Source organism: Choloepus didactylus, chromosome 7 (genome assembly GCF_015220235.1).
Source record: "Choloepus didactylus isolate mChoDid1 chromosome 7, mChoDid1.pri, whole genome shotgun sequence".
Taxonomy (NCBI): domain Eukaryota; kingdom Metazoa; phylum Chordata; class Mammalia; order Pilosa; family Megalonychidae; genus Choloepus; species Choloepus didactylus.
Window position 1 is genome coordinate 123920222 of NC_051313.1, and position 17330 is coordinate 123937551.

Consider the following 17330-nt stretch of genomic DNA (forward strand, 5'->3'; position numbering starts at 1 on the left):
TGCATCTCCACAAGGCTGTCCACTTGAGGAAGGTCTTGTGCCCCTGGAGCCTGATTTCCACCAGCTTCAAGTTCTGTTTTTTCCTCCTTGTCCCACAGCCAGTACAGAATGATCAGTGGACAGAGGCCTTGGGCCCAACCTCTCAGGGTCACCTTCTCTTCAGGGCTCTGATGATGGGTCACTTGTGTCTGCGGGGCTCTGAGGGAGGCGGGTCAACGGACATTCAGGAACTTTCAAGAGGGGCATATTAAACCACTCTGCTTTGGACAGGACATTTGAGAAGAATGGAGAAAGAAATTAATTTTCCTCGCGGTGCTCTGAGTAAAATGCCTTTATTCAAAACAGGATCTAGGCCGAGTGTGAGACAGCCCAGTGTTTCGGCTACACGGTTTTAGCCAGAAGAAAGGAGAACGCGCTCCTGAAAACTTGAGGTCGCGTCGCGATGAGCAAGGGCGGGGCTTGATCGAAAATGATTTTCCCGTAGATTTCAGGGCCACAGGATGAAGCCCCGCTCCCAGAAGCCGAGACACCCGCGGGCCGGAGCCCTATAAACCCACTTAATCTCGCGGTGACGTCACTCGCCACCCCGCTCGAGGGGCGGGGGCGCAGCGTGCACTCCGCCCCGGCCTGAGGCCCCGCCCTGGCCGCGTGCGCCGGCGTCCTCTGCGTCTACGTGGTCTACCGCGGTGAGGCTTGAGGGCGGCGTGTCGGCTGCGGGGTGGTGAGTGAGGAAGGACGAGAGATGAGGTGGACCATGTCGGGGTAGCGGTCTGGAGGCGGAGGCCTGTGAGGACAGAGCGGAGGCGAAGGGGGACGCAGAGGCAGAGCAGAAGCATCTCTGGGCTCCCGCGACCTCTTTCCGGCGGCGGACTCTGCCTCGGTGCGACTGGGTAGGAGAGGAAAGCTCAAAATCCCGTTCGGGGCGGCCAACCGAAGCAGCAGGCAGGCGCTTTCTTCCCATAATAGTTTCCTTTTCTGCCAGAAACTCCTTTATCTAACCCAGCGGTTCTCAGATTTTGGCATGAATCAGAATCCCCTGGAGGGCCTGTCAACTACCGCCGGGGATGGGGGGTGGGGGTGGTGTTGAGAATGGTGAAGCAAGATCTAGTGGAGGAGGCCGAATTCTGCAGCCTTTTAAGCCGCGAGTATTCTGCCAACCCCAGTCACAGGCAGTCTCCACTCTCATCTAACCAATGTATTGTCGTTTTCCTGGTCTTCGGTTTCTGTCATCTTTGAATCCAGGAATCCCATTTTATTTGGGGGGAGAGGGGACGCAAAGCTTCTAGTTACTTGATTCGGTGTTTTCTGCAATTTGAAGCATACAATTTGAATTTTTAAGGGCAAACAAAATAACTCATCTTTTTCTAGTGCAGTTTATACTCTACCCCTAGAGGTTCATCTGTAAATTTGAAATAAAATAGTACATATCTCATAGAGGTTTTCTTTTTAAATTTTTTATCATATCTTTTATTGTGGAACATATATATACCTAGAAGTGATAACTTTCCAAGTGCAATTTAACAAGTAGAGAGCAAATTTCAAAGAATGTTACGATTTACAGTTCCACAGTCTCATAGAGTTTTTAAAACTTTTAATTTTGAAATAATTTCAAACTTAGAGGACAGTTGTGCAAATAATACAAAACCCATACAGAGAACTACAACATACCCCCAGATAAACAGATCCACAAAGTTTTAACATTTTGCCCCATTTGTGGTATCACTCTTATGCATTCTTCTATCTACCCAACCATGTATCTGTTGTCTGTTTTCTGAACATCTAAGAGTAGGTTGTATACATCATGCTCCTTGAACAATTAATACTTCCATCTCATAGACTTTTGTTAGGATTAAATAAGTTACCATAGTTCACCCATTCCAAGTTTTCCCTATTTTTAATTTCTGAAATTAGAAAGTATGTTATAGTCTTGTCAATTTGAAGCATTTTTCTTTCTTAGTGATATGTGTATGTTATGGATTGAATCATGACCTCCCCGTCCCCCGCCCCAAGAAGACACATTCAATTCCTAATCCCCAGTCCTTTGATGTGAACTTATTTGTAAGTAGGATCTTTGAAGATATTAGTTAAGATGAAGTCAAACTGCCAAACTGGATTAATGTGGTCCCTAATCTAATAGTCCTTATAAGGAGAGGAAATTTGTACAGAAATACAAATGACCGATACAGAAAGAGATGACCATGTGACAGAAGAAGAGATTGAGTTATGCCATGGATTGCTGGCAAGCCACCTCCAGAATCCCAGACTTCCAAAGAGGCATGGCCCTGTCTGTACCTTGATTTCTGACTTCTAGCCTCCAAAACTGTGAGACAATAAATTCCTAATCTGTGGTACTTTGTTACAGCAGACCTGGCAAACTAAGACAGTAGGATAAAGATGCATCTTAGAATCAGACTTCTTAGATTTAATGAAATAACAGTAATGAAAAGAACAATGGTGTATAAGTAGCCCTTAATAAATCTAGCCATTATTTAGTTTTTGAAATTTTCATTCATTCATGAATACAAGAAAGTATATTATTCTCATAGGCATTAGCTGCAGATTAAGAGTCGAATAATATGTTATATGCACTCAAAGAGCACAGTCCTACAGACTGTTAATTCAGACAAATAGACCCTCTCTTGGGGTAGGATATATATGATTTAAATTTTTAAAAATTATGTATAGGAAATAATTCCCATGGGTTTAAAAGGTGAACAGAGAAAAGAGTTCATGTGTATAGTCCTGAATTGACTGATGATGGAAGCTATCTGTACATATGTAATATATATAATCCACATAATATTGAACATGTAACTATATCAAGAAAAAGCCATAGGTGTTTAGAGAGCTTCCCATGAGTTGTGCAGTTGAGTGGAATCTGTTGTGGAACTGAGACTGAGTACAAGTACATGGTACATGGGACCCCTCTCACGCAGCTAATGTTCCCTGGCATCAAGGTCACTGGTATGTGTGTCTCAAAGACTCAAGAACTTACCAAGGATGGGACTTATGGGTGAGCTGGTGACCTAACACATATCTAGTTACTTACCTCCCCTCTTCCCCCCTCTATTCCCACTAAAATGTCCAACAAGGTGAAAAGGAGAGAATCTGGATCGCAGGAGCTCAGAGAAGCATTACTAGTAGACGCAGATAATCAGGGAGACCATGGTCTTACTGTGAGGATGCACATCTAGGCAAAAAGATGGGCACTATGGCAATTGGATCTTTAATTAGAGCCTTTAAGAGAAGTAAATAGTGGAGCAATGCTTGAGCAAATATCTGTCTATCACAATGAATACACAGAATGACCTTTTCAGCATTGAAACAAGTCTCTGTATTGCTGTTGTATCATTTCATATTTCTCAGGCTTAAGTTCAACTTTCTGAATAGGGCATTCTAGCACCTGCGGAGTCCTAGAATGTGTGCTAAGGCAGAGAATCAGGGCAATGAGGCAAACTTGGTACTGGCAGGAGGTGCAAAGAGCCTGTGTAACCACATCAGTCACCACAAACCCTCGCCAGGACTCCCTGCACAGAGTCCTGCACAGAGAAATTGCAGATGATGGCTGCTTGTTGACTTACCTTTTTTTTTTTAGTCAGTTTTATTGAGGTATAATTTATATATATATTATATAAATTATAGAGTATTAAGAGTACAATTTGAGTTTGAGAAATAAATTAATTGCCATATAACTACCAACACAAAGTTTCCGCATACTCCTTTTAGCCAGTCCCTTCCCCATCTCAGGCCTCTGGCAGCCACCAATTTGCTTTCGATCACTATAGTTGTGACTTTTCTAAATTTAATAGAATCACACAGTATAGTCTTTAGTATCTGGCTTATTTTATTTAGCAATAATGCTTTTGAGATGCATCCATATTTTTGCATATATCAGTTCTTCCCTTTTTATTCATGAATAGAATTCCAGTACATGGATATACCACAATTTGTTTGTTCATTCAATAGTTAATGGACATTTGGGTTGTTTCCAGATTGTGGCTATTATGAATAAAGTCTTTGTATGAAAATATGTTTTCATTTCTCTTGGGTAGGTACCCAGGAGGAGAACTGCTGAGTTGAACTGTGTTCCAGTTTGCTAATGCTGCCTTTTCGCAAAACACCAGAAATGGGTCAGCTTTTGTAAAGGGGGCTTATTTGGTTACAAAGTTACAGTCTTAAGGCCATAAAGTGTTCAAGGTGAGGGGGTACCTTCACTGAAGGATGGCCATTGGTGTCCGGAAAACCTCTGCTGGCTTCGAAGTCATGTGGCTGGCAACTGGTCCAGAGTTCTGGTTTCAAAATGGCTTTCTCCCAGGACGTTCCTCTCTAGGCTGCAGCTCCTCAAAAATGTCACTCTTAGTTGCTTTTGGGGTGTTTGTCCTCTCTTAGCTTCTCTGGAGCAAAAGTCTGCTTTCAAAGGCCGTCTCCAAAATGTTGTTCTGTAAACTGTAGCTCCTCTCTCAGCTCCTGTGCATTCTTCAAAGTGTCCCTCTTGGCTATAGCAAGCTCCTTCCTTCTGTCTGAGCTTATATAGGGCTCTAGTAAACTAATCAAGGCCCACACTGAATGGGCAGGGCCACACCTCCATGGAAATTATCTAATCAGAGTTATCACCTACAGTTGGGTGGGTAGCATCTCCATGGAAACACTCAATCAAAGAATTACAATCTAGTCAACACTAATGCATATGACCACACAAGATTGCATCAAAGATAATGGCGTTTTGGAGGCCATGATACATTCAAACTGGCATAGACAGGAAGTGTAGTTTAACTGTACAAGAAAACTGTCAAACTGTTTTCCAAAATGACTATGCCATTTTGCATTGCCACTAGTATTTGATTTTTATCAGAAAAACTTACTATCCTAAATATTCATTGAGGGATTATGTAGTGACATATTTGATTCTGCAGTGTCAAATGTAGTATCAAATATAGTGACATATTTGATTCTGCTGAGTTTTGGTTTGCTAAAGCTGCCAGAATGCAATATACCAGAAATGGGTAGGCTTTTACAATGGGGATTTATTAATTTACAAATTTACAGTTCTAAGGCCAAGAAAATGTCCCAATTAAGGCATCAACAAGACAATACCTTCTCTGAAGAAAGGCCGCTGGCATCTGGGGTCCCTCAGATAACAAGGCACATGGCCATTGTCTTCTAGTCCTTGCTTTCAGCTCCTGGTTCCAGTGGCCTCCTCTCTGAGCTTCTGTGGGTCATCTCTTAGCATCTCCAAGGCTTTTCTTTCTAAGCTCTCTCAGCCTTTTCTGTCTTTTATCCTCTCATAAAAGACTCCAGTAAAAAGAGTAAGACCCACCTTGAATTGGGCTGGTCACATCTCAATTGAAACAACCTAATGAAAAGAACCCACCCACAAAAGGTCTGCACCCACAAGACTGGATTAAAAGAACATGGCCTTTTCTGGGGTACATAACAGCTTCAACCCAGCACATGCAGTTTTAAAAATATCTGAATGATTTATTTTACTTATAAATATATATTACAAGGAGTGATATGCCTTTCCTAATTATGGGAAAATTTGTATAGTCCCAGACTGGTAAGAGTTAGATCGATAAGGTCTAGTTACTTTAATTCTCCTCATGTTGATAGGTGATATAACTCATTGTAGGCCAAACTGGTGTAACAAATAGGTTCTAGACTCAAAATGAAGTGGCTTAACTTTGTTACATACAGTCTATAATCATTGTAGCTTTAAAATATATTTTTAGTATCTGTAAAAAGTATCCCTCACCACTCTTTCCAAGTTTTTCTGATTATTATGTATTTATTTTTCCAGGTGAATGTTTATTCTGTCATCTTCCTCCCTCCTCCCAAATTTTTTCATTGTTTGTATTTAGATTGCATTAAATTCCTGGATTAAGAGCCAGGAATATGTTTCCATTTATTCAAGTCTTTTTTTAATAACTCAGCAGTTAAAAAAAAAATCCTCAATTGAGGCCCTCCCTATTTCTTTTTTATTTCTGTTATTTTATCTTTTTACTGTTATTATAAAAGGGATCTTTTTTCCATTACATGTAATACTTTATCTTTAACTACTGTTTGTTTTTGTTGTTTTTTTAAAGCCAGAATTTGTTATAAAAGTGATTTTCTTGGGTAAACTTTGAAAGCTCAGGCAATAATAATCCTATGGGCAGAAGGGAGGATTTTACCTCTTCTGGAATCCCTTGAATTTGAATGAGGGATCAAAGTTAAGTGTTTTCCTTTGTTTTCTACTTTTTGCATTTCTACATAGGAGTATATTATAGGGAAGAATTCTGTTACAATTACTTCATATTTTATATAATAAAATATCCTGGTCTCTTACAGGGCCATCCATCAGATACTGAATATTTGATCACAGCACATCAAGTGACTGTGACACCTGTGTTAAGAGTTTAGTGTATAGAGAGTGCTTTTTGTATTAAAACATACAACTTATGCTGTTTTACTACATAGATATCTTACATGTGAGGTATAGATGCCTTAAAATTCTGTATAGATAATGCCAGATTGCTTTCAGAAGCCTTGCCATTTTACACTACTATGAAAATTGTACTGATTTCAATACACCCAGGCTAAAATAAAGTATTATTATCACTTAACAAAATTGTTTTTGCTAATTTCATAAGTAAATGGCACCTTATTGGTATTAAAAAAAAAAAACACCTTATTGTCATAAGTATATTCTTGCATACTGTAAGGTTGAATACTTCCCCAGATGTTTGCTAGCCAGTTGTTACTGTCATTTGCAAGACTTTCTGGTATCTACTGTATCCCTTGATGGTCCCTGCCCCCCCCCCCCCAATCTTCCCTCCCTGAAATCTTTATAAACTTCCTTGCTCAGTAATTCCTCACTCCTCAGCAGTCCTGGGTAAGGAGGCTGCAGAGGAAGGATTGAGACTCCTTTAGGACCAGAGGCATCTGGCAGAGAAGGAGAGAAGGCAACAAAGTTTTAATAAATTCTGAACAGTGTTTAGTTTTAAAGGACTGGGGTGTAGTGGACCAGCCTCTTCCTTAAGGATGCCAAGATGACAGCGAGCCTCTGAGATTAGGGGCTCCTTATTCCAAGAGGAAGCTGAAAGAAATCTGAAGACCCATGTCTGACCTTCGTAGTGTTTTTGTTGTGTGTGTCTGAGCTGTGGAATGTGCCTTTCTCTTCTCTCTTTCCTGAGTGAGATTTCTCATTCTTACCTTCAGTGAAGAGGTCGGAGCCAACTGGGGAGCTGATACATCTGTGAGAGCAACACCCACCCCTCTCTCCAATCCCAGTAAGTTCTGCCTGCCCTACCATCGACTCCAGTGAGAGGGTTCTGTGGGAACGGGGTGGGGGCTTTATGGAATGACCCAGCAAGGTGTGGGCACCTGAATTTACCCTTTTGAAAATTGCCTAGTGATATCTTAAGGGTATTTTTAATTCATCCAGGCAAACAGTTACTTGTTGCTTTTCCGGACTTTGGGAAGTTTCTCCATAACATACTCAAGAGCTTTCATTGCTTCTCTCAGTCATCTGACTAAACACTTCAGGAAGGTTGCAGCCCTGGCTTCTCAAATCTGTGAGGGCACAGGAGGCCTGTGACAATGAAGGAACTGCAAGCACATGACCAGCCTGACCAAGAAATCTTATGCCAACTTTACAGGCAGTCCTGCTGCCACGATTCCCCTGGTTCCCGTGAGGTACTAAGCCAGCTCAGGGAGCTCTGCCAACAGTGGCTGCAGCCTGAGATGTACAGCAAGGAGCAAATCCCAGAGCACTGGTGCTGGACAGTTCCTGACCATGTTACCCAAGGAGCTCCAGACCCAGGTGCAGAAGCAACATCCAGACAGTGGAGCAGCTGTTGTGACCTTGCTGGAAAACTTGGGTGAACCCGGACAGGAGGTGGGAAGGGGAGGTGTGTTCTGAGGAAAAGCAACATAAGGCCTGAACTGGGGAGCTTTAGCACAGCTGTAGGCAGGTGGGTGGGCAGTTTTTATTAGCCCTGTGCTTCAGTAGTGTTGTTAAACCCTTGTTTTACATCATCCCTGATTCACTTTATAAATTCCCATTTGCCTCCTGGGATGGGGAATTTATTTTCTGTGGTCTTTTATCTGAGTTTTAACCTCAAGATTCCTTTTCGGACTGAACTGTACTTAATTTCTTCCAGGTTTCAGCCCATACAAAAGAGCAGAAGATGCTCATTAAAGAGGCAGTGCCCCCAGGAAGAGTCCAGGAGTCACTGAATATTCGGCTCCAGACCAATGAGATCCAGTCCATAAGTGTGTCTCCACAGGATGGAGGTGAGAAGCTGAATGTCCACAGAAGAGACAAGTGGGGGCAGGAGGTTCAATTTAAGACAGTAGAATGTCTCTGGTTTTAAAAGTATAAGTGTCAGGTGCAGTATGCTGACTATTTTCAGTACTAGTCTGTTTTTCCATTGCTCCAGTAGAGCCACAGGCTCACAGTTCACAGTTTTACAGGTCAGGTTGCATATTAAAAATTTCCAATGAAAACATGAGCGGTAATCTTGTCTAGCCAGGTTATTTGCATTGTCACAAAACTTGCTTTGCCTTTCTTAATGACAGCATAGTCATCTGCTCTCTTCCATTCAGCTGTGTGTTGAAATCAGTACTTCCTTTACTCATTTTCCAATATGACTTACAACCAAGCACAAGCTTCAGGGGTAGACCTTTGAAAGTAAACCTCTTAAATTTTCCCATGACTCAGAGACAATAGCTCTCTTTTAGTCTAAATCAGCTTCCGTTTCCATCTTTTCTGTTTCTGTCAGTGACAAGATCAATTTCCTGGTCTTCAGGCTCACAACCTAGGGATTTTCCTTAGCTCATTTCAGTTCAAAAGCTATCTGTTTGTGGAATATGTAACACACTGTGCTGCATGCCACAAGAGAGGATGATCAAAACAGTTCTCTACCCACATGGAACTAAAATTCTTCTCTAGGAAAATCAATCACCTTGGTCAGAAACATGAGAATCATTCAAGGGAACTTCTTCCTCTAGTCCCCAAAGCCAATCAATCCCAAGTTCTATCTGCTTCCTTCTTATATGTTACTCTTATCTCTCCTCTCCTTTCTCATTTCTCCTCCTTTAGTTCTCTCATAGTCTATTTATGTGGCCTCTGAATTAGTATCTTTGCTTCCAGTGATTTTCCATTTTCTCCTGTAAGTCCACATTCTCACCATAATGACTTTCATAAAACCCAAACCTAGTATTTCTCACCTGCTTAGCATCTGCTGATAGTTCCACTCTTTAGCATGGCAATAAGACTCTATGATCTTGCCTGCCTTTCCAGACTCATCTTCTTTCACCTTCATACCCTGCCTTTGCTCCAGCCAGATCAAACTGTTTTCAATTGTCCAAAAATACTATTTTTAAGAAAATGCTTCAGTGATTTTGTACACATATTCTTTCCATCTGAAAAGTTCTCACCTCTCTCCCCTTCACTTTCCGTGACCGTCTGTACTCATGTTTAAGATAACAATCAACCTGTCCTATGTGAACCTTTCTGTGCGATCTTCTCAGGCAGTTAGATGTTTCCTTCTCTGAGCTCCCATAGCTCTTATGCTTCCCCTTTAATATAGCATTACCACATTGCATTGTAATGACATACTTACTTATATGGCTCATCTCTAGATTGCAAACTCCAAGTGGGCAATTTATTCATGTTTATACCAAGTATATAGCAAGGAACGTCACACAAAGCTGTTATTCAGCATGTGACATAAATAATCTGAGAGTGGCATTCAAAAAACCAAGAGAGAATTTCTAGAAATAGAGAGTGAGAAACATTTCTTCATGTTTTCCAATTTAAGATAAGCAAAAATACTTATCTATTTCTAAGATATAAAAACAACAATGATAACAATAGCAGCTAGTGCGTATACTTGCAGTATGTCATGAACAGTTATGTGTGCTTCACAATCCAATGAAGTAGGAACTTTTGTTGTCCACATTTTTTAGATGAAGAACCAAAAGTACAGAGAAGTCATATGACTTACCAAAGGTTATACAGCCAATAAGATGGTAAGGAAGGAAATTAGAATTTAGTGTGAATTTGTATGCGTTCTCAACCTTCATTTACATCTGGCCTTGTAAATCTATAGAAAAAAGGAAAATAGGATTTATTACTCACTTGATAATCATGTTTCTCCCTCAGCAGTGAAATCTGAATAATTTTTGTTTTGTTTCAGAAGGTGCATGTAGGTTTAAAAATGTAAAATTGACTTTAGAGAAAAAAAGTTCTGAAGAAATAGCATTTCAGTCACTGTTACTGGGAAGATTAAAAGCTGATGATCCCCAGAAGCCTATAATTGAACACACTTGTGACCCTGAGAGCAGATATGAAAGGTATCAAGAAAATCTTTTATTGATGAAAGAGAGAAAAGCTTTACCCCAGGAAAGAGATCACAGAGAAGTCATGAAATTTGTACCAAAGGAAATACTTAGGGGAGAGAGAGATAATAAATGTGATGAGTGTGGAAAGTTCTTCACTAAAAAATCAAATCTCATTCGACATCAGATAATTCACACTGGGGAGAGACTTTATAAATGTAAAATTTGTGAGAAAGCCTTCAGTGGAAGCACCAGCCTTCATCTTCCTCAGAGGATCCACTCTGGAGAGAAACCTTATAAGTGTGATGAATGTGGGAAAGCCTTTATCGTGAAGTCCAGTCTGATCCTGCATTATAGAGTCCATACCCTAGACAGACCCTATGAATGTGATCAATGTGGCAAAACCTTCAACTGGAGCTCAGATCTTAGTAAGCATCAGAGGATTCACACTGGAGAGAAACCCTATGAATGTAGTGTGTGCAACAAGGCCTTCAATCAGACATCTGACCTTATCAAGCACCAGAGAATACATACAGGAGAAAAACCCTACAAATGTCATGTGTGTGGGAAAGCTTTTAATCAGAGCTCACTCCTTATTAAGCACCAGAGAGTACGCACTGGGGAGAAGCCCTTTCGCTGTGAAGATTGTGGAAAAAGCTTTAGTCAGAATGCAGGTCTGACATCACATCAGAGACGGCACATGTGAGAGAAATTTTATGGATGTAAAGAGTTCAAGAAAGCCCTTAGTGAAATCTCACACCTCATTAAGTATCACAGAACTCATACAAGGTACATCATGGTGTTGAATGTGGGAAGAGCTTTACTCACAATGAACACCTTATTTCACATCAGAAAATCCTCAACTGGGGAGAGGCCCTGTAAATATGAATGTGGGGAAGCATTCCATAATAATTCAGAACTTTCTAGACATTGAAAACACTCACACATACACATCAAAGAGAGAAAAGGACTTACAACTCTGATGAATATGTGTAAAACTCTAGGTTTCCCTTGTGATTGACCTATAGAAAGTAGATATTGAGGGGAAATATGAATATAATAATTGTAAAATGTTTCAGTGGTAGCTGCTTGATTCACTTAACGTTAGGATTTCCATCAAGGATATGCCCAGGGATTAGTAGAAGTATACATATATTTTCCATCATTATAGTCCTTCAGGAAAGAGTCAGTCTCACCCAGTGACCAGTCCCAAGCTCCAACCTAACTCTTAGGGGGAAATAAAGAGTCTGTACATATTTGAGAACTTTGATATTTAGAAAGCAGGTGAAATATTGGAAGTTTCATTCACTCTGAGAGTTCCCTTATAAAGACAATGCTTTGTGATATTCAGGATCCTGTGCTCTCTGTTTCAAGAAAAAAGATGCTCATTACATCCAAAAAGTCTTATACTGGGTATCATTTGAAAGGTATCGAGAAATAAAATGTTTTCCTCTCCTGTTCAAACCTAGACCACCATGTGTAGCCCGATTTCCAAACTTTCACAAAGATCTAGTGATGTTGGAGCAGAGCCAGGGAAAGGCCACTTGACTATTCTTCCTCATCTTTGTATGCTCGTACCTGGCATAGTGTCTGGCACTTGAGTTCCATAAACATTTATTGAAATGAGTTCAATTAAAATAAATGTAATTGATAGATCCCAGAGCCATATGGTATACTTGTTAAGAAGTGGTATAAAGTGAAAAATATTTTAAGACATTTAGATATATTGGTGGGATGATTGAAGTAGGAATCGCCACTCTTCTGAAGGTTTATATGTCGCTCATGAGTTGATATATAGGAGGGCAATCTTCCCTCCTACAATTTGAGAATCATACAGAACTAGGCGGGGAAGAACAGAGACCTGAACAAATGGACTCTTAAAGTTATGCTTTTAAAGGAAAAGAAAAAAATGGTAACATCAATTCCTTAAGTACAATATACTTGCTAATGTAGTTATTCTGTTCTATATAAAACTATGACCATGTTAATATTCTCAAGGTTTCCTTTGTCTTTGTGATACAGTCAAATGTGTTATCCTGAGCTTGGAAATCTGAAATCAGATATAAGAATGTCTCTTTAAAAGGGGGAATCAGCTTTTAATTAAAAGGAAGCTATGAAGCAAGTCACTTGAAACTTAAAATACTTTGTTTATTCAAGTACCATGTTATAATTCTTTATCTGCTGGTATGCAGTGGTTCACAAGCCAGGACGTTGGAAATACATTATGTTTGGGGACATTTTTGGTTGTTATAATGACGGCTGTGTCACTCTCATTTTGTGGGTGGAGTCCAGGAATTATAAACATTATATTATATAGTATATATTATCATATATAGTATTGACAGAATTATAGTATATTGTAAATATATACTATATTGTATTATATATATAAAATAAATAGAAGAGTATATTGTAGTAGAGTATAAAGAAAGAATTGTTTCATCCAAAATGCCAGTAATATCCCTTTTGGGAAATGTTGAACTAAAGGAGATGAAATGTTTACAACCCAAATTGCTACACAAATAATATATTTGTTAATTAAAATAAGCTAAAGTTGTAAGTAGTCTGTATTTCTGTTCTCTGTCAAAAGTAATATATTTCTTAGATCAAGATGGTAGTGAGATGCTTCAGGGTTCTGTCCCATAGAAGCTTTCAACAACCAGGGAGAACTTATAGAAACATCTTTTTCAATGTGCCAGAAAGACTTAAAGGACTGCATAACAGGGTAAGCACTGAATCATGAAAAAAGCTACTTAAAAGCTGTAGGCTCTCTTAGCATCCTGGCTGCCCCCTCCCCCACCCCTCACAGGCTTAGCTCAGAGCCAGCCCTTGCTCCCAGTGCAGATCTTTGGTCTCAGTTCCGGAAGGAGCAGAGTGGCCCTCAGGCACATGCTGGGAGTATGTATGTCTGGCCCAATCTGTCTGATGGTCTGAGGGACTTGCCATCACAGAACTTGCCCTACAGGTAGAAAGCAGTTCACGGAGCTCTCCTACAGAACAGTTTGGATGAACAGTTGAGTGGCTGCCTAAGGCAAGGTGTTGCTGGCTGTAGAACACAGTGCAGTGCCTGGGACTGTGAGGAAACTGTTTCCTAGGGAAGAGAGGATATGTATAACCCTGTAAACAAGGGAATACCTAACGCCACCCCAAGACAAGGTGCATGCACAGAAAGGATCAGGGAGGCCCCTATGCTTTGGCCTGAAGCTCCTATTCTAACCCATACTACAGATAAATCCTGAAGAAGAGCTGTTGCACAGGTCAATCTGCAAAGACTGGGAAAAGTGTTATGCATTATGGGAGTTCCAGAAGGAGAAGAGGGGGGGCAGAGGGAATATTCAAAGAAATAATAGCTGAACACTTCCCCAATTTAATTAAAGACATTAATATACACATCCAGGATGCTCAGTGAACTCCAAACAGTAAGTCCAAGTAGATCCGCACTGCAGCATATTATAATCAGATTTTTGAATACAAAAGGTGGTATAAGGAAAACCACAAGAGAGACTCAACATGTCATGCATTCACAAGGGAGCCTCAGTAAGATAAAGTGCCAATTTCTCAGCAGAAACCATGGAAGCAAGAAGGCAGTGGAATGACATATTTAAAGAGCTGAATGCAAAAAGCTTCCAACCAAGAAATTCTATGTCTGGTAAAACTGTCTTTCAAAAATGAGGAAGAGGTTAAGACATTCCCAGATAAACAAAAGCTGAGGGATTTTGTCACCACTAGATCAGCCCTACTAAATATGCTAAAGAGAGTTCTGCAGGTTGAAAGGAAAGGATAGTAGACAAAATAACAAAGCCACATGAAATTAAGATCTCTGGGGAGAGCCACGACATGAGTAAATATTGATGTCAATACAATTGTATTTTTGATTTCTAACTCCACTTTTTACTTACTACAGGATCTAAAAGGCAAATGTATAAAATATGATAAATCAATGGTTTTGGATTCATAATGCATAAACATGTAATTTGTGACAAGAACTACAATAAAGGTGATGGGATAGAGGGGTTAGGAACATAGTTTTTGTATACTATTACAGTTGGTGTTAAAGCAAACAAGATTATTATAGATTTGGAGTGTTAAATGTAAGTCCCATGGTAACTGCAAAGAAAATATCAGAGAATATGTAAACTCATAGTGACAGAAATTAGAGTACAAGTTGCCAGATGCGGTGGCCAGGGAGAATGGGGAGTTAATATATAATGGGTGTAGGGTTTCTATTTGTTGAGAAAGGAAAGTTTTAGTAATGGAATGTGATTAATCCATACATCGAATGGTATGCTTGGGAGTGGTTGTTTTAACCCGTTCCCAAGGCCTTCCGCAGCTCTGAGACCAAAGAATGCACCAGGGACAGACTGAGACATAGAGTTTATTGAGACTTACAAATAGGAGACAGCAGCTCTGATGGCGGCAGTTCGGAGATTCCAGTTAGTGCTCTGCACTTAGGCAGGAGTCTGCAGGGCCAATTTTAGGGGCCCAGGACAAAGGCATTCCATTAGGTATGAGGTAAAAGGGGGTCCTGTGACATATAAATTAACTACATACTAAGAAGAGAGTATACAATTCTCTGAAGTAGGATAACAATCTTGGTTCCAGGAACCAGCAGACCTTGGAAGTGTCTGAATAATATATCACTGGACGGTGAATGACCATTTGCACATCCCCTCATTCTGAGTGGGTCTGGATATTGATATCTGTTGTCTAGACTATGCAAGCTGCTGTGTGTTGTTGGTTTTCTTATTTCTTATTATTAAGGGGAAGAGGCCCCAACTCTGGGTTCCCACAGTGATTGAGATGAGAAAGTTTATGTTGTATATTTTCCCACAATTTTTTTTTTTTTAAAGAGCAACTGAAGAGACAAGGACAACTAAAGGCAATACATGATCCTGGATGAGATCTAGTGAGGGAGGAGAAAAGGCTCAAAGGGACATTGGGACATTTGAAAAAATTGGACTTGAAATTGTAAGCTTTATATCAACATTAAATTTTTTAAACTTGATAATTATACATAAAGGTGGTTAAATAAGTGAATATCCCTTGTTCTTAGGAAATGTACATGGCAGTATTAAGTGTTCAAGGAGCATGAGGTGTACAACCCACACTCATGTTCAGAAAATGGATTGATAAATAGACAAAATATAGCAAAGATAGATAGATGGATAGACAGACAGACAGACAGACATGGCAAGTGTGACAAAATTTTTAAATCAATGGGTCTGGGTATCTGGGGAGGTAGGGGTATGTTGGAATAGCCTGTATAGGGTTTCTGTTATTTTGTAGTTGTCTTGTATGTATTTCAAAATAAAAGGTTTTTTATAAAATGACATATTTGTTTATTTTATTTTATTGTCATGCAGTGTAAAGAGATAATGGTATTGCTTGTTTTATCCATCTGAAATATAAAACTGTCATGTTTGTATAGATGTCAAGGTTTGTTAATTGTGGAAAGTTAAAGCAAGGCTTTGTCATGGTTATTGTTAATCTTTTGATTATAGTTAATTATTACTAACTTACTGTTTATCATATGATGAAACTCAAAATGAATTAAATTATTTTCCAGGCAAAAGCTAAATATTCTTTGTTTTAACATCATTTTCAGACAGTATAATTTCTGGTGTTAGAAACATCAGCTGCATTACTCCCTCTTTAGTGATAAAAATTAAAATGATTTAAACAGACAAAACTTACCACAAAGCAGAACTTTGTTTATAATTTATTATCCATCCTATCATCCCTCAGACACTTTCTTGGTTTCTCTTACTGTCCAAGGACCCATGCTCTACTTATTCCTTGGTCAATAGGCAGGGCGACACAAATAGGAGAGAGAACAATTCCCCTCCTTCCTCACTTGGCCTCCTGTTTGTAATTACCTGAAATGTCTCAGTGAGGACAGATGTAAAAACTTACTCTTTACTCCACTCCTTCACCCCTTGGTGAACAAAGGACCTTTGTTCACAAGGACCTTGAGGTAGAGGGTCCTAACAAATGTGTGCAACTTTGTTGCTTTCTTCCCTTCACTTTCTGTCTAGTGTTGTTATTGAAAACAGCAGCATTTTACGTATATGTGTAACTGACCCTCAAATCTGTTTCAGATACTCCTCTTGTGTGTCCCCATACTGCCCTGCGGATGCTGCTGTCATAATTTTAGTTGCTGCAGTGTGCTGTGATATATTTGGCTTTCTTCCTCTCTAGGCTAATCTCCTTGAAAGAGAAATTGTGTCTTTTATTCATTTTCAAATTATCAGAGCCTGGCATAGTACTTGGAAAATAGTACCAATAAATGTTGTTTTGTGAAGAATATGAAAGCTCTGCTTCTAACTCTGTAGTCCTGAAGTACTGCTCCTCTCTTGCTTTTTTGAATTGTATCTTTCCTCCACTTGTATATGGGTGCTTTCTGGAATTGCAGTAGAGTCTATATATCCCTATTTAGCTTTGATTTACAATGTCATCTCTCAACTCCTGCACCTTATTCCAGAACTCACCTCCGCAAATCTGGCACATTATAAAGATGCTGCTCTCACCTTAGCAATCTCTCATTTGCTCTAAATCTTCGGAAATTTATTCTAATCTGTTTATTTGAAATCTGACACATACATAGCTTAATTCCAATTTTATGTAACACAACGTGTTATTACAAATAAAATTTCCTTTCCAAAAAGAAACTCATGTTCTACTTGTCCCAAGGTTGAGTAAGGAGTAAAATGCAATAACATATAACATTTTGTATGAAATATTATGTATGGATGAATATTTGGACAGCGAAGAAGTGAACTGTATTAGACGTCTTTCACATTTGGGTAGAAGCCCCCCAAAAGGTGGAAATCTGGATCGTTACTTTCCTCTCCAATGACCTGTTGGTGCCTTATGTTCTGTACAATCTGGTATGAGCTTATTTTGCAGCCGCTTACTTTGAATGGAATTTGATGTGTTTTATTTAAATCTAAAGCTTTTGTTCTGAACTACAACTTTTATTAGTAATTATTAAGCTCTACCATATCAAA

The 17330-nt window shown here is 39.6% G+C and overlaps 1 protein-coding gene across 1 annotated transcript; it reads left to right on the forward strand.

Moving 5' to 3' along the window:
- Window positions 1-728: 728 nt before the first annotated feature.
- LOC119540330 (zinc finger protein 239-like) lies at window positions 729-14506 on the forward strand. Its single transcript, XM_037844466.1, has 5 exons — window positions 729-890; window positions 7198-7268; window positions 7424-7801; window positions 8142-8274; window positions 10182-14506. The coding sequence occupies exons 3-5, from the start codon at window positions 7775-7777 to the stop codon at window positions 11027-11029; spliced, it is 1008 nt and encodes a 335-aa protein (XP_037700394.1). The 5' UTR covers window positions 729-890; window positions 7198-7268; window positions 7424-7774; the 3' UTR covers window positions 11030-14506.
- Window positions 14507-17330: the final 2824 nt, after the last annotated feature.